The sequence below is a fragment of the Petromyzon marinus genome, chromosome 1 (assembly GCF_048934315.1).
Source record: "Petromyzon marinus isolate PM22_M1 ecotype Great Lakes invasive population chromosome 1, UKy_Petmar_22M1.pri1.0, whole genome shotgun sequence".
Taxonomy (NCBI): domain Eukaryota; kingdom Metazoa; phylum Chordata; class Hyperoartia; order Petromyzontiformes; family Petromyzontidae; genus Petromyzon; species Petromyzon marinus.
In genome coordinates this window covers 12,559,208-12,579,646 of record NC_133667.1, presented here as the reverse complement: position 1 = coordinate 12,579,646, position 20,439 = coordinate 12,559,208, and the positions used below count along the sequence as shown (strand labels likewise).

At 43.0% G+C, this 20,439-nt stretch overlaps 2 protein-coding genes across 2 annotated transcripts; both read right to left on the bottom strand.

The window, feature by feature from the left end:
• Positions 1–6,113: 6,113 nt before the first annotated feature.
• Positions 6,114–15,395, bottom strand: LOC142929354 (dual specificity tyrosine-phosphorylation-regulated kinase 2-like). The gene is made up of 8 exons (XM_076070587.1): positions 14,418–15,395; positions 11,644–11,725; positions 10,520–10,686; positions 9,873–9,933; positions 9,638–9,755; positions 9,126–9,356; positions 8,172–8,401; positions 6,114–7,154 (listed from the first exon to the last, which is right to left on the bottom strand). The coding sequence occupies exons 1-7, from the start codon at positions 14,475–14,477 to the stop codon at positions 8,215–8,217; spliced, it is 906 nt and encodes a 301-aa protein (XP_075926702.1). The 5' UTR covers positions 14,478–15,395; the 3' UTR covers positions 6,114–7,154; positions 8,172–8,214.
• A 1,551-nt stretch (positions 15,396–16,946) lies between these two features.
• Positions 16,947–20,130, bottom strand: LOC142929637 (dual specificity tyrosine-phosphorylation-regulated kinase 3-like). Its single transcript, XM_076071308.1, has 4 exons — positions 19,995–20,130; positions 18,841–18,898; positions 18,421–18,569; positions 16,947–17,273 (listed from the first exon to the last, which is right to left on the bottom strand). Exons 1-4 carry the CDS (start codon positions 20,031–20,033, stop codon positions 17,133–17,135), a joined length of 387 nt encoding a protein of 128 aa, XP_075927423.1. The 5' UTR covers positions 20,034–20,130; the 3' UTR covers positions 16,947–17,132.
• Between the last annotated feature and the right edge of the window lie 309 nt (positions 20,131–20,439).

Sequence of the window (20,439 nt, the reverse complement as noted above, 5' to 3'; positions counted from 1 at the left end):
AATTGATGAGAACAAACAGTTCTCGTTGAAACCCTCTGCTGCCAGACCACCAAGATTATATGGCCTTCCAAAGATACACAAAGAAGATACACCCCTTCGTCCCATCGTCTCTACTATCAGCTCCCCCACCTACAAACTGGCACGTTTTCTGGCTGATATACTGCGACCTTTCACTGGAAAAACCACCTCTGCGGTACTAAATTCTACTCACCTGGTATCGACAATCAAAGACATTTCCCTGTCCCCAAACGACCTGCTTGTCAGTTTTGATGTGGTGTCCTTGTTCACCAAAGTCCCGGTACCTGACACCATCGCTATCATTGAAGACCTGGTTCATCAAGGACTGCATACTGATGTACCCCCCCTGGTGAGACATTGCTTAACCAACACATACTTCACCTGGAATGGAACTTTCTACAAACAAACTGAGGGCACCCCAATGGGCTCCCCCCTATCTCCGGTTGTAGCCAACGTATTCATGGAAAAATTTGAAACTGACGCCATCCAGACTGCCACTCTACGCCCGACCTTATGGAAGAGGTACGTTGATGACACCTTTGTCATCTGGCCACATGGCCAGCCTGCTCTAGACCAATTCCGCGACCACATCAATTCCATACACCCAGCCATCAGATTTACCATGGAGGTCGAAAAAGATGGCAAACTACCCTTTCTGGATGTCTTAATTAAAAGGAGACATGATGGTTCAATGAGCCACTCTGTCTACAGGAAAGCTACCCATACAGATGCTTACTTGAAACCGGATTCCCACCACCATCCATCCCAGAAGAACTGCCTCATCAAGACTCTATACCATAGAGCCCAATGCATTTCCGACCAGGAACACATTACCAGTGAACTCAAGCACGTACACCAGGCTCTCAGGGCTAATGGCTACTCCGACTACACAATCCGCAAAGCCATCACTCCAGTCATGAAGAAGGATCCTCTTGTGGAGCCACTCAAAACCATCACCTTACCCTACATTGCAGAGGTCACTAAAAAGATCTCCAAAATCCTGAATAAACACAAGATCCAGGTCCGATTCAACACAGTACACAAAATCCGTGATTTAGTTCCATCTGTAAAAGATGCTCTTCCAGACATACAGTACCCGGGCGTTTACAAACTAAAGTGCCTCTGTGGTAGTAGCTACATTGGAGAAACCAAAAGACATATCTCGGACCGCATCCGCGAACATAAAGCAGACTTGAAACACGGTAAGACGAACTCCTCTGCCGTGGCAGATCACTGTTACAATTCAGTGGGCTCACATGACATTGACTTCTCCAAGACGGAGGTTCTTTGCAAACCAACTGGCTACCATGAGAGATTCGTTCATGAGGCCATTCACATATACAAGCACAGAGACAATTTCAACCGAGAAGATGGATTCAGGCTTAGTAACCACTGGAAAGATGTGTTAAATCATTTCTGTTCTTAATTAATTGTAATTTTACGATGACCTTCAGACCGCAGCTCTTTCGCCAGCATTGCCTCTTAATACCTCTCACACCACGGTTAATGGTATGGTTTACAACATGGAGTATACTAGGGCTTCGCAGCTGTCTCTCTCCCCCTCCTCTGTTCCGACCATGGACGAACTCGTCCGTCTGAACGGGGCCCGTAGCTATCCGTGGTACGGAAATTTGAGGGTAAGAATCCACCCATTTTTTCGCCATATAGCATTGTGATATATAACGACTTATGGTTGGTAGCTTAGCTGATTGGAGAATATAGAGTTTATTGATAACATGAAGGTAATTTATATTTTAGTTTTTATTGGTTCACTATATAGTACTGTGAATAGCTCAGATGTGTAGTCATTTCTGTGACCAGTCACTAGCAAATCACCCAGTTATTTCAATGCTAAATTCGCCTAGTTATTTCAATGCTAAATTCTCCTGTTTGATTTGTACTAAGTGCCTCGGTGAATGTGTATGCTCTGACTTCAACGTAACTATTTCTGTAGCAGTTACAAGCGAATCACTCAGCCATTTCAATGCTAAATTCTATGCTAATCCCATTGTCAAGGGGTGCCTCTGCGGATGTGTATGCCTTAACTTAGCTATTTCAATGCTAAATTCTATGCTAATTCCTTTTAACAATGGGTGCCTCTGCGGATGTGTATGCTTTAACTTTTAACATAGCTATTTCTGTGACCAGTCACAAGCTAATCATTCAGCCATTTCAATGCTAAATTTTATGCTAATTCCTTCGTCAAGGCTCTTTGTTCCTCTCACACAGCTTAAAAGCCGTGATCTGAACGTGGCTCTCTCACTCCAGCGCTGTCCTACCAGACAGTCTCGCCCCCTTCACCTGATGAAGGCAGCTTGTGTTGTGGCCAAAACGTCGTGAGAATATTATTGTTATTTTATTTTATCAATTTATTATTTTATTCTCATTCTACGTGACTTTACCGAAAGAACCAAAGAAGATACTTATGACAACTTTGCAGTGCATTTACTTAGCTCAAAATTATTATTCGAAAAAAACATTCATTCATCAAATGTACTTCATACCAAAAAAAATACATACTGCTGCCACAGATGACAAAAGTCAGTCCTATTGAACAATATTTTTTTTAAAACATGTACAGTTTTGCTGTTGCAGCAGCAGAAGATTAAATGCTAGTGACATGAGACCACTGTTAGGAGGTGGGGGGGGCATGCTGACAACACACAAACGGACAACGATCACAAACTATGTACAATGCTTACCACCGCTGGGATTCCCAACGGACTATGTAGTGTCACGTGCCTGAGCCTATGGGGGGAAATGCAGAAGTTGCATTTCCCAGGAAACAACGTCAGGTTTTCTCGCAGACCCAATTATGGGTGGTTTTGAACACCTTCGGCATAAATAACAAGATGATGCTTTTACATATATACGTGATTTTTTTATGGTGGTAAATGCAGAATGATGCTGAAATGTGTTCCTTTGGTTTAAAACAACTTGGCGAATTCACTGGTCGAGAATTTGGAAACCAGCTCGGCAGAACCTGGAAGTTGATCGATGGAAGTGAGAAACGTTGAATCCAAAATCAGCTTAAGATGAGAACGATGCTGTGATCATCATGGTTGACACTTTTGGGAGGAATGGCCCTTTTACATCGCCGAGATAAAGATGGGATGGACATTGCCCAAAACAGACATTTTTTTTAGGGCAGTGTTAATGACGATTCGTGTTGAGCTTTTGTTATTTGTACATCACTGCCAATGCAATAGTAAACATAAAAGATAGAAATTAAGATGCAGAAAATGTAAGTATATATTTTTTTTAATTGAAATAAAAATGCCGTCCCTGTTTTCCCTTCAGATATAACAATGTGCAAGTTGTAAATGAATAATCTGAGTCTCCTTGCACCACATAATTAATGCAACCCGTGATTCAGAAATTCAGCTACAAAAATCAACATTTAAGGCATGTAAAAAATACCATTTCGGGAGAAATAATGGTGCCAAAGTAATGAAAATCTTTGAATGCAGAAGTCAGAATTCCTCACATTCACACATCCTAAATGGAAAAGACAGGTTACATAGAGAAACTATTCTTAAACTTAGAACAAAAATTGACGAGAGAAGAAATGAAATTATTAAATGCTGCAAAAACAAGGACGAAAAACCGTGCACATAAGTGGACTCTCTCACACTTTCCCAAAAGCGTTTGTCTCGAGAAAAATTTAGTTTTTCTCCCAGAAAGCACGGGCAGGGTTAAGGAAACATCACATAAACTGTTCAGGTCAGCGGGCTTGGTTCTTTGGGTAAAGTCACGTGGGTTGAAAATAAAATAGATTAAATCACGACGTTTAGGGCGCAGCACAAGCGGCCCGTCATCAGGTGGGACAACCAACAGGAAGCAACAAACTGCTGAAGTGGGCGAATCGGAGTTGCAGAGAGTTCCGCTTCAGCAATTTGTTTCTTGCTGTGGTTGTCCCAACACGATGACGGACCGCTTGCGTTGCGCCCGAAACGTCGTGATTTAATTCGTTTTATACCTACGTGACTTTACCGAAAGATTACAGCAACTTGGGAAGGCCTTCGTTGCAGCAGTGGACAGATCAGGGCTGAAGACACACACACACAAAACACATACAACGCACAAATTAGTAAATATAATGTAGTACACAATAAATGCACGCGCGCAAACGTCACGCGAGTAATTAAATAAATACAGTAAAACCTTGGATTGCGAGTAACTTGGTCTGCGAGTGTTTTGCAAGACGAGCACATTTTTTTAAATAAATATTAATTTGATAAACGAGCGAGGTCTTGCAATACGAGCAGTACGTACACGCTTTGTACTGCCGAGCGTCACGTGATCACAACTGATGTACGAGTGCTTTGATATACGAGTGCTTTGGATTACAAAACACGTTTCCGAAACGAATTATGCTCGCAATCCAAGGTTTTACTGTGTACAGTACATGCATACACATACCTATACAAACGCAAATCAATATATGCAATAATGAATAAATATATACACAGTATAATATGCACACAAGAGCAGGGGGGAACATAAACACGTAGGGTTTCATGGACGTACATAAAGCAGTGTTTTAGTACTCGATGTTCAACCTTGTTTTCATGGTTGGTCACCAACACTCTCCAATTCATCGCAATTGTATGTACGTTTAACTTCTTTTGCATCATACGGAGCCAACCGTGCTAATCGGACGTGCAGAGGATTCCATCCGGTGCCGGGACCCAAAACCGAAACATTAAATTAATTTACTATAGATATAGGGTGGCCCGATCTGTATAACCAAGCGATTTATGGACAGTTACTACATGGCAACATGTGCGATTGCGAGTGACATCAAACAAGCTACAATGACCAACAATGGCAACTCGCACAACGAGTGCTGGCCGGACGTGGGAATCGAACTCGGGACGCCGAGTTCATAGCGCAGCGCGCTCACCGCTACACCACCGCTCCACTTACACACACACTCCACACTCGCAGCCTACGTTAATTTTTCGTCTCCCCCCTCCTCTTTTCCGAACATAGATGGACTCGTCCATCTAAACAAACTGTCAAATCGCTATCCGTGGTGCTAACGTTTAAAAATAAATAAATACAAACCGCCACTTCTTTCAAATGTTCTTGCCGTTGTTTTTCACACCTGATGATGACTGCTTGTGTTGCAGTCGAAACGTCGTGAGAATTTTATTGTTTTATACATATTTTATTATTTTATTGTTTCCCTTCAACGTGACTTTACCGAAAGAACCAAGAATATGAATCACTGCAGTCACGAAAGCTTTATATGAAAATTTAAGGTGTAAACCGTTTTTGTGGGGTGCGAAGCGTGTCAGTGACCAACTAGGCTTCGGTGGTGGTGGTGGTGAAGGAGTGGATGGTGTTGGTCGTCGCGTGGTGGAGTCATGGATGACGCCGGTGCGGCAGTGCAGCGCTCAGGATTTAGTGCGGAGGGAGTTGGGGGCGGGTAAGGGCTGGATGGGGCTGTCCCCTCGCACAGCCCCGGGTTGCCTGCCCGTTCATCACCTTTGCGTTGGTGTTCTCCATCTCAACTTACAGCTGTTTTTATTGTCATAATCAGGGATAATTTTAGATGCGCGATGTGTTGATGATGCACCCAAGGCCACACTCGTCATTCTTCCACTCGCACTATCTGTCTCAGGAAAACAGTATTATGAAAACCCAGGTGGAGAGGTTCGGTTTGTGTGTTCTAGTTGACCTAAGCGCTAGTCGGGGTGCGTGCATGGGGTGAATGCATGGTGTGTGTGCATGGAGTGTGTATGTGTGGGCTGTATGTGTGGTGTGTGCATATGGTGTGTGTGTGGGGTGTAGGTGTGCGTGGGGTGTGTGTGTAGTTTGTGCATGGGGTGTGTGTGTGGGGTGTGAGCATGGGGTGTGTGTGTGGGGTGTATGTGTGCGTGGTGTGTGTGTGGGGGGTGTGTGTGGTGTGTGTATATGTGTGGGGTGCATGTGTGCGTGGGGTGCAAGCATGGTTTGTGTGTGTGCGTGGGGTGTGCACGGTGTGTGAATAGTGTGTGTATGCGTGGGGTGTGTGTGTGTGTGGTGCAAACAAGTAAAACAATATTAATAAACGTTCCAACAAAACCATAAATGCCAAGAAACATTGCTACAAATGAAAAATTTGTATTTACAAAATACTGAACACGAGGCTTGTTTGCAAACTTGCATGAAAGTAAAACGTATTGCACATTTAAATCTTCTGCATTAATACGTTCACGGTGAGACGGCCTTCCTCTAAATCCAATACACGATTAAACTAAACTAATATATTTACAGTTATTATATACGAGTTAAAAACAAACTTGCATGAAAGCAAAACGTATTGCACATTTAAATCTTCTGCATTAATACTTTCACGGTGAGACGGCCTTCCTCTAAATTCAATACACGGTAAAACTAAACTAATATATATTTACAGTTATTATTATATACGAGTTAAATACAAACTTGCATGAAAGTAAAACGTATTGCACATTTAAATCTTCTGCATTAACACGTTCACGGTGAGACGGCCTTCCTCTAAATTCAATACACGATTAAACTAAACTAATATATATTTACAGTTATTATATACGAGTTAAAAACAAACTTGCATGAAAGTAAAACGTATTGCACATTTAAATCTTCTGCATGAATACTTTCACGGTGAGACGGCCTTCCTCTAAATTCAATACACGGTAAAACTAAACTAATATATATTTACAGTTATTATTATATACGAGTTAAAAACATCCTTAGCTATTTCATTAACAGTAAGTCAAGAGAAAGGAGGGGGGGGGGTGTTTGTGTGTGTGGTGTGTTATTGGTGGGTGATGGTTGGGTGGTGTGTGTGTGCATAGGTGGTGGGTGCGTGATGTGTGTAGGTGGGTGGTGTGTGTGGGTGGTGTGTGTGTGGGTGAATGGGGTGTGTGTGGGTGGGTGGGGTATGTCTGTGTGTGGTGTGTGTTGTGGGTGGGTGGTGGGTGGGGTGTGTGTGTGTGTGTGGGGTATGTCTGTGTGAGGTGTGTGTGGGTGGATGGGGTGTGTGGGTGGGTGGGGTGTGTGTGTGGGGTGTGTGCAGGTGGGGTGGTGGGGGGTTGCAGGATGTCTTGGGGTCTGGGGTCTCTGCCTCTTCCATTCCAGGTGTCGACATCCCCCGGTGACGTCACCTGTTCCGGGCACAAACCCAGGGGAAGCATTGGGGTCATCAAGGGACAGAGCACTCAAGACACAGCAGCAGGTCTCCAGTCGTGTCTCAAGATGCTGCATGACATCGTGCGACAAGGGAGTGGAACACCAACGAGAGAAGCAGCCAGCTGGATGCAGTGCAATACAAATTTGGATTTATCTTCTCCATGTAAAATTGGTGGGAAAGATATTTTGCGGTGACGTAATGTTCACATACATTTCCTCGGGATGATCATCTATTTTTAAGCTATGTTAATGAAAGATTCTGATTATTATGAAATAAATAGCTTACACCAAAACAGAACTCTTAGACAAAATAATCCTTTTCTTTTCCAATACAGATCTTTGGTCTTTTCTGAAATTGAACATTTATCTTGTTGATTGTACTTTAGCTGAAAGATTTGCATGCATTACGCGAGAGCTGAGCTTCTGTTAAAGATCTCAAAATAAGAGCTGAGTTATTGTTAACACTTATTTTTGAATGTAATCTCTTACGTAACATTATTTAATGCTTGTTTTTCAACATTCCGGTTTCCTGAAATCCAAATAAATTGGAATTTTTGCCCACGTGACAACATCGTTTGATTGGCTGTCAGTAGAGGGAAAAGCTGAAAATTGTCAGATACCTCGACGATCTGACCCAAAGTAACGAATAATGAATCTAAGATTGATCGTGAAAGCCGAGATATAATACTTTTTTACCTTTTAACGTGCACAGTGCTCACTCACTCTCACAACGCGAGAAACCACAGAACCACAATTGTCCAAGCTCTGAGGTCCTCTATACGTCAAGGTGTTATCGGCCAAATAATGAGTGGCTTTAAAATGTCGAAGGAAACTGGGGATCCGGAAAAAAAAAACCCCACGCATGCGAGGCGAAAACCACTCAATCCCATCCAGACGGAACAGGTGGAGTCCACATTTTTGTTGTGCTGCCTTCTCCTGGCAAGCCAGGATACGGGTGCCCACGGAAAGGGAGCGACCCACCAAACCCTTACCTCCACTGTACTGGAGTGGTGGGGTGCGCCAACGATGGGGCCTTTATTCTTCCGCATTGCAGCAGCAATGCTTCCGGACAAATCTAAGAAATGTCCGGAGTCGCTGCCGCACACGGGCAAATCTCCGCCCAGGCCCCCTCGATGCCTTCGCTCCGGTGTTGGCGACAGCTTCACTTATCGCTTGATGGCTGCGTTGGTATTCCAGGGCAGTGTAGAAACTGGCGTTCGAGCTGAAAGAGAGTTGCAAGGGCCACTGTTATGCCTCTGTCTGCCTTTCTTTATTTGTGCTGAAACTTTCCTACTGCAATACAATTCCATTATCTATCCTACTGCTACTCCCTGGCCCTGCCCCCCAGCCACAACCAGGTCTACCCCTATCAGAATATGTTCAGAATCAGAATATTTATTTAGACTGTAGGAATATTATGACCTTTAAAGCTCTTTTTTTTACAGATGTCAAGTAGATCACTGCCCCTACACCTATCACTACCCCAAACCCTTCTGAAGATAAGAAAAGCCAAAGCATTTTCACACTCAAACGAGCAAGCAGAGTGGTGGGAATTCCACATTCCCATGGCAGGGGCCAATCTATAAATGAAAACCAATGTTAGAATGATGTCCAGTACTGCTGGACATCATACTGGACATCCGTGAAAAAGAGCTTCATAGCTCATCAAATTCCTCCAGTATAAATAAATATTCTGATTCTTTTCTAGAGTTATAGGCAGAGGAGAAGAGGAAGATCTGGAGCCTAGAGTTGAACAAGAGCATGAAGTCGACAATGAAGATGGCTGGGGAAGGACAGTTCCAGACTGCAGAGGAGAAAGAGCAACGTCTCAAAGAGAGCTGCATGCAGAGAGAAAGCATTGAGCAGGGAGAAACATCAAAGTCACTTCATAAGAACCTAACCAACACAAATATTCTTCAAGATGCAACGTGCACGTGGAGACTCACGATTGGCTCTTGGCTGACACAAAATCTTCCTCGAGATCTGACCCAGAATCATTCGTCCAGCTCTGCTCGCATTGGCTCACACGATCCACCTCCACGATCTCGTCCATTTTAATCGATGCGTCCACAGCATCCGGTTCATTGTGACTAGCATGGCTTTTGTCCTTGGTGTCGTCCTGAAGCCACCTGTGGTTCAAAGCTTCCTCAGGCGTGAGCCGGCGAGCGGGATCCCACCTGCCAAGATATGAACGGTGAATCGTCAGGGTCCACTTACCGTCTACATTTCTTCTAATAATGGGGTGGAGGTGTGGCACATGCAATTATTTACCTTCATTATGCAAACGAATACAAGAAGGCACAAGGCATGAAATATTGCCCTGTTATGACACAAAGCCACTCCCTGTCAGTAAAACATCACTCCTAGTAATGTGCACTCTGTTTACGAGAGTGCTGATGGTGAACACGAAAATAATGATGAATTAAGATCATATGTAGACAGTACAGGTATATCTTACTCAAGGCATCCTTGAACAAAATCGATTAACTCTCTGTTCGTAGTCCGAAGCTTTTCCTTAAGAGAGGTGGTGCTTGGAACGACCTTCCTGCCGTTCACCCTGTGGCACCCTGTCTTGTCTGTGTTGGAGAGAAAATGAGTGAAACGGGTTTCCGAGGATTACGAACAAAGTACATTACGGCAATGCTTGCCTGGATAATTGTGACAACAGAAGTAGCAACCTCCCCTCCACTTACCGGTGTCAATGTACATTTCGGTCGCAGCATCAATCATGGACCTTGGTGGGAGACCAAAAATCTGTGCACAGGTCACAGTGAAATTAATATACATGGGTTAGGTCATTGGACTGTGTGTATCGTAAACATACATACAGTAGACTTCCTCAAATGTAAATGTCTCTAAAACTGAAACGTTTATTCACAAGGACTGCACATGCTTTTACAACATTACCATATATTTTAATTATTGGGTACTTAATGAACAAATATTGCCCATTAAAGTTACTTCATGAACCTCAGGGATGAACAATGAACCCGAAGAATGGAAAGGGTAATAGTCTGTCGCTCTGAGTGATGATTATCAACAAGGCCAAATCACATCATACGTGCCCAACTATTGTCTGATCACATTAAAGATATGACTATTCTCTATGTACATACTGGCAGCAGAGCAACATTTGTTCCCATGGAATGAGGCCAAAAGTATAATTGCTCCACAGATTGCAATCCACGGCAGTCTCCTCTATGGTTGTTAGCGACTAATGGACCATCACTCGGCATTAGCATTGTGAGCCGGCTCAGCTAAAACTAAGCCATGGGCTCTGCTGTTGGTTGCAATTCAAATTCATAAATAATGAGATTATATTTTAGCATATTTCAGGTACCGTGATCATTTGGGCAAGATAATCTCCAGTGGTCCGTAAGAGAGGGTAGCCAGAAGAGAGCTCAGCAATTACGCAGCCCAGGGACCACATGTCCACTGCGCAGGTGAGTTGGAGGCCCAGGAACATCTCTGGAGCCATGTATTTCCACGTTCCGAAAGATCCGAAAACTGCGCACCACACACACATGGACAGCACCGATTGAGCGAGAAGGTCATGCACGTTATTTGTCCACTTAGATTTTTGAGTGCACACAGATTAAAACATTTACATTTTGTAGGATGGTAAAATTGGTCATTCTATCCAGCAGATGAATGTGGATCTTTCTAAAACTGGCTCAGAACTGGAAAAGTGTGAGCGGCACTCCAAGAGACGTTTTGACATTGGTAAAAACGTTGTTTGCAAACACCTATTAATGCCTGTATGACCTGATAGGGTCTCTATGGCTGAGAATAATAACTGAGTCACTGAGAATGTAGTGCATTGTAAAGCTGCTCACCATGCCACGTTTCCAAACGCACACACATAAGAATAACAGGCGCCATTCGCCACTAGGTAGCAGTGACGTCACCACGGGACCTGTGCCAGGCCAGGTGCACTTTGAGGCCACGTGAAATGTCGAAGTCTCACTGACATATCACGAAAGATATCTAGGTGCCATGGGTTGACGAACTGAGATGACTGGCATATGTACCAACTATGCCCCCTCTGTGTCAACACACATATAAGACAAAGATCCCCCGTATAGCCTTAACAGACTGTTGGGGCAAGTGCTGTTAGCGAGCACCTATGAAGGCCGGCACGGCACACGAGGTGGTGGGGGGCCAGCAGCACGCCCGGCTGCTTTTGTCTCCCTAGTGGCGATGTTTACACACCGCACGAGGCGCTCATTTGGGGCTGAGTCGACCTCGGGGAGTCCCAGGACCGGTTCAGATAATCGTCACTGGTGTCGGCCGTGAGCGGGAATCGAACTCGGGGCGGCCGGGGAGCGTAGCGCAGCGTAGCGCTAACCGCTGCACCGCGCTAACCGCTGCACTAGCGCTCCCCACTCGTATATTCACAAAGATTCACAAAGACGCACAGACACACACACCCTCACACGAAAAAACACAAGCAAAACTACTCACTTGGTTTCGTCATTTTGATGCTCGCGCCAAAATCAATGATCCTGATGTTGCCGGTTGCGTGGTCTTTGACCATGGTGTTTTCCTAGGAAAAATAACAGGGGATAAAAGTGGTTAAGGTTCAAAAGTGCTCATGGCATGGATGGCCGGCGTGAACTCACCTCTGATTAATCAACACGTATAATTGTGCACTCTGCTAATTGCTACGGAGAGACGGGTACATTTTCGTCATTATATAAGAAGGCAATGATGACTAGGGATAAGACCCCGAGCCCCACGTGCACTGTAGAGTTTACATTAGCTCCAATAATATGTAACTTTTACAATCATATTACTTTACTGTTAATCGAATGACAGGAACTCGGTAATGTTAATTGACGTTTGACTGATTTATTGGTGGTAATGAAGATATTCACAATTAAGATTATGATATCAAAGTTGATTTCTATATTTAAAATACTTGGGTCTAGAATATTAATAACACTGGTGCTCAATCCCTATTAACAGAGATATTTAGCTGCGGTGTTGTGAGGTGGAGGGTGTGCCTCGTCACTATTGCAGGTGTGAAGATGTTCAATTATTTTTTCCAGTTGTTTTTGTTAATTTTCAGTTTTTGCGCGGGAAATCTAATAATAAGATGGCGACGGCCTCGTGGTTAGTCATTTTATTAACTTGTTTATTTTGATCAATCCAACTCGAATCAATAGATATAACGAATTTAAAGTTTTCGTGACTGCAAGGATTCATCTTCTTTGGTTCTTTCGGTAAAGTCACGTAGAATGAGAATAAAATAATACATTGATAAAATAAAATAACACAATAAAATTCTCACGACGTTTCGGCCACAACACAAGCGGCCTTCATCAGGTGAAGGGACGAGACTGTCTGGAGGACAGTGCTGGAGCGAACACAGCCAAGCTCAGACCGCGACGTTTAAGCTGTGTGAGAAGAAACAGAGCGCCTTCTATGACCAGTCACAAGCTAATCCCTCAGTTATTTCAATGCTAAATTCTCCTGTTTCATTTGTACTAGGTACCTCTGTGGATGTGTAGGCTTTGACTTTAACATAGCCATTTCTGTGACCAGTCACAAGCTAATCACTCAGCTATTGCAATGCTAAATTCTATGCTAATTCCTTTGTCAAGGCGCTCTGTTTCTTCTCACACAGCTTTAAGGTCGCGGTCTGAGCTTGGCTGTGTTCGCTCCAGCGCTGTCCTCCAGACAGTCTCATCCCTTCACCTGATGAAGGCCACTTGTGTTGTGGCCGAAACGTCGTGAGAATTTTATTGTGTTATTTTATTTTATCAATTTATTATTTTATTCTCATTCTACGTGACTTTACCGAAAGAACCAAAGAAGGTATAACGGAGTTGAAAGATGATTAGAGCATTTTGGTGATGAAAATAGAAGTAGCTTTTTTGTGAAAGTTGATCACATTTTGGTGTTATTGTACTCGTTGGTTCTATTCGGTAAAGGCACGTAAAAGTATAAAACAAAAAATAAAAATAAAAAAATCACGACGTTTCGGCCACAACACAAGTGGCCTTCATCAGGTGAAGGGACCAGACTGTCTCGAGGACAGCGCTGGTCCCTTCACCTGATGAAGGCCACTTGTGTTGTGGCCGAAACGTCGTGAATTTTTTTTTGTTGTTTTATACTTTTATGTGATTTTACCGAATAGAACCAAAGAGTATGGATCCTTGCAGTCACGAAAGCTTCAAATCTAGAATTGGTGTTATTGTTTTGCATTGTGCGGTTCATTGCGAATGCACAAAATGGCCACGTTGTAGCAGCCATTTAATATTGACTTAATTTGGTGAACAGAATCGGCGTTACTGCAGAGGTTATATTCCTGATTAATAGTTGTTTTTATATATTTATTGTCAGTAAAATTTGATTTGCCTAATTTGCATGTCAATATAATTCCATATTAAATATGTATTTATTATTAATAACTATATAAGTACACATTGTTTCGTTTATGCAGTGTTATCAGGGACTGTGGGAAGTTTAGGAGGCATTAAAGATGTTTTGGGGCAGATGCTTCTTTTTAAAAATTAAAGATGTTTTGGGGCAGATGCTTCTTGTTAAATGTTAAAGAATATAATGTTAAATGTTATTCGACATGATAAGTGGCTGCTACCATAATTGAGATTTGGGAAGACTCCATGCTGAGAGATTGAGCTGTGGTCTTGTGACGTGGAGTCGCTCACTTCTCAGGAGGACGGAACACAGCGCGGATTATCTGCTCGTGTTCTACAAACTGTACCACTTGAATCACTGTCTATTTAGCCGACCTGTCCCCCTCGTTAGGATAAGTTACAGGTGCTTCTCTCCTTTTCCTCGTGTCAGAAACTTGTCTAACATTGCCAATTGTAATTATCGCTTTTGAGTGTTGTGATTGTGGCCAATGTAAATTAGAATCTCTTCAAATAAACTGCAGAGTGTACTCTAGAGCAAGAAGAGATTAGACAATGTCCTGGATTGAAACAAGTGTCGATTACTTTTTATACATTTATCGAAACAATAGCATTATTGTTGTGCAATTCGGTATGAGGTGCAGGGTGTTTGGTTTTCAAATTTTTGAGTTACGAGAGAGGTCTTATTTTAGATTTGAAGCTTTCGTGACTGCAAGGATCCATACTCTTTGGTTCTATTCGGTAAAGTCACGTGACTTTACCGAATAGAACCAAAGAGTATAGGTCTGATTTTGCCACAGTTGCCTCAAGGCAAAACATATCCATGAATGACGGCAGTATGTTATTGTATTTACTTACCATCTTCAGGTCGCCATAAATGATGGCCTCCTTCTTAAGTTTTGCAAGGGCCCTCAACATGGATCTTGCATAGAGCCTGATTGTTGACGGTGCAAAGATCGTGGAGTTGCCATGGAATTGATCAAAGAGGTCGATGCTGCAAGACAATATATCGTCAATGGTTAGTCCACCTTCGACTATCTTGGTCAATGCTTAGGATCGCTTCATGAACTGGAGGAATCATGCTTTACAATAGATTAGGAGTTTTATCATGTAAAACCAAATTCAAATTTCTCCCAGGGGAATGATGATGAAACATGACCTGCATATTGGGTTTGAGAAATATAATAACATCAACTTATAACATGCACAGTAATCACTTCAATGTAATATAAAGAGAACATTACTCAGACGTACGAGGAACCACAAACAGCAAGTCAACCAAAGTCATGAGCAGGCGCTAAAAGATGCCTAAGCTCTGCGGTCTTGTACATATAAAGGTATTTTCTAAAAAAAAATAATTGAGCGTTTACATGTTGGAAGAAAGCGGAGCACCCAGACAAAAACCCACACTTGCGAGGGGGCAATACTGTATCCCGTACAGGTGTAACAGGTAGAGTCTACACTTTTGTTGTACTGCTCTCTACCGACAAGCCAGGGCATAGGCACCTCGACGCCCACGGTAGGGAGTTTCGCAAAATGTGTGTGACCCACCAAAACCTCGCCTCAGCAGTGCTGGATTACAGGCGGGCACCAAAATCGCCTGGCTCATAGGGCTCGTTATGAGAATTTGCTGTTGTATCTGGTTTCATGATAAAGGTAATGGATGAGACAGGACGTTGCGGTAGGTAACAATGTTGTTTACAGATAACGAGAAACATCGTTTACTGTATTTGTAATTATTATGAAGTGCTATGTTTTAATGTGCTGTACAATGTAAAATGGTGGTAACCACTCAGCTCATATGTATTAAGTAAGGTGGGAGAGCATCGTTGCATCATAAACAGTTATGTGCCACGTTAAGGAGACACCCGTGTCCCTTTCATATTTTAAAAACTACCAATAAAGCCTTAACATGAAAGGGCTGGTACAATCCGATGGGTGGTGACATGGCCTAATGGCAGCATGATCCCCGCCTTTCGTCGAGGTTCATGGTTCGAATCCAGCAGCCTCCCTGATTAATGCAGCTGTAATAATACCACACACCGCGTCTGTCTCACAGCCGATGTTAAAAATTCGAAAATTACCCGAAAAATTAATTTATTGCCGTTGTACAACTTAGGAATCATCGCCCCCCTACTGGCAATCTAATGCCCCAGGTCACTGTTGCAAATGAGACTCATCCTGGTCTCTTGAGTTCTCACCTGGTCAAACAACATTTTTTAAAATCTGAATTTCATCAAATGTTACCTGCACGTTTTAAAAAAATGCTTGAGATAAACACGATGTTGGCGCACAGATGTGATTTTTTTACTTACGTCATGAGCTCCATAACGAAGCCGGGATGATTTCTGAACATAAGATGTCCGATAAATCTAATAATGTAGTTATTTTCATTGTCCTTGGACTGCAACGCTTTCATGATATGCGCCTCCCTTCTGCATTTCTGAAGGTCGTTTCTGTGGAGGGAATGCATCGGTGAGTCTCACCCCACTCTTAAGTCTTGCATATTTTTATGCATTATCACGCACATGGGATGGCGCGGTCAACAGAGCTCCAGAGTCATGGCTGTGAGCGCTTCATCCCGGTCAACGTCAACGTCGTCCCTGCCCGGTCGACGTGATCAGCGGCCAACTGGGGAGGCTGCACCAATCGGTTGGGAAGTTGTCGATGGTCGTTACCCGAAAGAGGTTACCACATCCCATCTCAGTGCGGTGAAAATGTTGCACCACTGGATTGTGATCACTGTGGTTTTTGAGCTATGTTAAGCGAGTAAGGTATAAAGTGTCCTGCTCCTCCAACCGAAACTGTGGACGATGTTGTGAAGCACTGTGGTCTGTGCTCCTTTAATGCGGAATTGCAAAAGTTGAAAAAAAAAAATCTCTCCTGAAGACCCCTCGTGGCTAGCAGACCTCCTTGGCATTGGTATTTAGTGCCTGAACATGTTGCAATATAGAAGAATATAATATAATGGGCAAAAGGGCAGCACTCATCCCCGTTGTTGGTCAGTGGTGTGAACTCCACGTTCACGTGGCAGTAACCTTAAAAAAATTACATATTGCCTCTTCATGACAAATCAAACATCATTTTGATGGTGTTTGAAGACTTTTATGAAATTATAAACTCATACAGAAACAGCTTCTGATGGAGATGGATACATGACCTGGCAGTCGCACGTTCGCCACTCGTTGAAGAGGTTCAAGGTTCGAATCAAGCAGCCGCCCTGATTAATACTGCGGGTGTATAACCATAATAATGCATGCTGTCTGCTTCGATGGATGCTAAAGAACACCTGACGTTATTTGCAAGAGTATGCCACTGTGTGCTTTGAACTGGGTACAATGTTTGCCAATATGGAAACCTACACCACAAATTCCTCAATTTGTATTGTGCAATCATTGTCCCCCTACTGGCAGACTAATGCTCCAGGTCACTCTTGCAAATGAGACTTATCCTGGTCTCTTCAGTTCTCACGAGGTTAAACAAAATAAACTTTTAAATTGATTTTTTTAAGTTATGGTTATCTTCACAAATTCAGATATATTTTTTTAATGTGGTTCATGTCTTTGTTCAAACTTACCTAGCAGTGTACTCTAGCAACTTGATGGCCACTTCTCTTTTCGTCTTGTGGTCCAGGCATCGGAGCACCTGCCCAAAGGACCCCTTCCCAAGTACATTCAGTACTTGGAAGCGGTACACCAGGTGTTCACCCGTGATCTAGAACAAGATTACACAAGTGTTCAGTACTCAAGCAGGGCCGTCTCTGAGTGCTCAAACATTACTCAGTCTAAACACACGGCTCATTCAAGTTCTCATTTCTTAGTCACTGGTCTGACATTCCCACACTCATGAACATCTTCTTTGGTTCTTTCGGTAAAGTCACGTAGAATGAGAATAAAATAATAAAATAAAATAACACAATAAAATTCTCACGACGTTTCGGCCACAACACAAGTGGCCTTCTTCAGCTTAAAAGACGCTACGAATCTTAACAACGTTCATTGAAGCTCTGTCGTCCCGACAGGTTTGTTCCTTTCACCTGAAGAAGGCCACTTGTGCTGTGGCCGAAACGTCGTGAGAATTTTATTGTGGTATTTTATTTTATTATTTTATTATTTTATTCTCATTCTACTTGACTTTACCGAAAGAACCAAAGAAGATGAATCCTTGCAGTCACGAAAGCTTTAAATCGAAACTCATGAACATGTCTGAGCTTTCCCTGATGTCTCTGCCAAATACATCTTTGCCTCACACTGGAAACCACTAAATCATTCTATGAAAAGTGTGGGTTATAGAATGTCCTTTATCTGTATTTATGATGACAAAGATAGTCACCACATCACGCGCTTTGAGTGCACTTCTGCGGCCGTCTGGAATGCTCTTCCTTCCGATATTAGGAAGCCACTGGAGCGATGCACTGTTAAATCTAGATTTAAAACTCAAGATCACAGGTGTCACTTTTACATAGCCATGTTCATTCAATTCCCACATTCCACCCACACAGTGAGTGGCCTCACTCTGTATGCCCTGCATACTATACTCATAGACCCATTCTAGGCTATGCCAACCCCACCCACTACTCAGGTAGCCGCACCTTTAGATCTTATCAATAGTTGAGCAATAGGCCAGAATATTTTAATCGAGATAAAATCCACATTTTTTTGTAGTTGCTTTGTGGCACCAGGAGAGCCTTTCTGAAAATGTCCAAAACTAGGACGTTGAGTAGCTTAACGTTTCAGTGTTCTTCACACAGAAAATCATTAGCAACTTATTAGGTATACACGTGCGTGTAAGGGATGTTGTGGTTTATAGTGGAATGCATGATTTAGTTGCAATGAACATGGCCCATATTGGAGAGTCTTACCGGAATGTAGTGGCCGTCGATGTCATCGTAGCCATCATTGGAAGGGCCATTTCGTTCCGAACGAATCTTGAAATAAAAAACTTCATTGAAACACAATATTTCTTGACGTTCCTGCTCTGTCATTCTGTCTTTGAATTTGTCCAAGACTTCTGCACACGCACACATGCCCAAAGACACACATGGTCATTCATGCACATATACACGTGTGCAACACACGTAATTACGATCACAAATGAATCAAGCACATCATGTTACACTTAACAAAGAGACTCGATTTGGGCCTCTTGTATGTGTGCTCTTAACGGATTTGTAAAGCCATTTAGGGATCGGTCTTCTAAATAGATATGATGTGTGTTTGTTATAGAGGAGTGTGGCAGTAATTCATGTGGTGAATGATGCTGAATAAAGTGGAGTAAAAACCTTGTGGTGTGCAGCTCATCCCTGCCACTGGGAAGACGACTTCATCCGATGGAGTTGCCTGCTTTTGTCACAGAGATGTGCACAGAGAGGCACGCGTGAACATGCGGGCAAGCACACAGACATGGACATATATACAGAGACAAAGTGGTACACACACAAACACCCACTGAGAGAGTGCTTGTGGAAGGGCCTAAATCGCACAAAGCTCTCAGAGGATTACCCTAGAGAGTATTTTTTGGCCTGCACCTCCGTGATGGCCTCATATATTGGAAAAGGTCAACGCTTTACCTCACTATGCATGATCGACGAGCTGCGGTGAACCCATTTACTGTATACTGTTGGGTGGTATTTAAGAAACTTGCCCCATTGAACTGCCATGCTCGGAGATTAAAGCAGCAACCTCTGGTGTGGAAACCACTACACCAAGCAGCATCCAAACATACATATTCACGAATAATAGTATATTGCACCTCGATGATGTCAAATAATCTGACACTTTGGGAATATTAAACGGTGCCCATATTCCCAGGTTTGTGGCCAATTCCATTAAACATCTTCAACTGCATTATATATTGATTTCTAATTTACACAAATATGGCAAAAGGGTGAATTGTTAAAGGTATTTTATGAAACTGGTTACAGGTCACGAACCTGAACACATTCATAAAGTCCAAGTAGAGCACCTGCCAATATGTGTGCTGTGTAATAAGCTCGTGTGTCTCCTGGTTGGTTCACGAGTACTAGAGTCCCTTACTGCGAACTGAGCTGACAAGAAATTGCCTTGACTGTGTCGTGAGTTTGCCGTGTGTAAGCATGTCTGTACCGTTAGGTAAAACGGCTCGTTGTGGTACTAGTTATAATAGGCGTTTACTAACAGCACTTGCCCCAAAAGTCTATAGAGCTTACACGATGTGGGGTGGGGGTGGAACTTTGATTCTTTGCTGTCAGTTGAACTAGTAATAAACCCATTTGGTGGTGAAGTGACCTGAAAGCCTGCACTGTGTGTTGAGCTTATTGGTCAATGGTAATCGTTCTATTCTAGAATGGCAGTGAAACACGTAGTCCACGACTACTCTACGATAAAAAAGAAATGAGCTTGTCTCTGTATTGTGCAGTCTGCTTATAAGAGTTTGCTGTCAAGAGTAGTTACTGACCTGCTGCACAATTGCAGACTGAACATCGAGTTGATCCATCTCCAAAAGATCGTTCTGGAACACAGCACAAAGATAGCATTAAAACCTAAATAACCTCCTTTAGCACCCTTCATTCGACCAAGCTTAGGGCAGCAAGGGAGATCTCTCCAGCAGGTGTGGCACTCTCCCAGAACTGTCTTCAATAGGGAGTTCAAATCCCCGTTTAAAGATTGAGAACCCTTCATCCTTGAAGAGTTCGTGAAAAAATTAAGTGCCACTTTGTGTTAATCAATTAGTTGTCCGTATATTTAAATATGGGCCTCGCCATAGGAATGTGGAATTTACACCACCTGGAAATCACTACCCATGACATGAAGCTTAATAGCTTATTGAGCCCTTTCGCAACCATCACCAACAACATCTACCTAAACCACAATCGCCATTAGCATCACTAGCACCACCACGG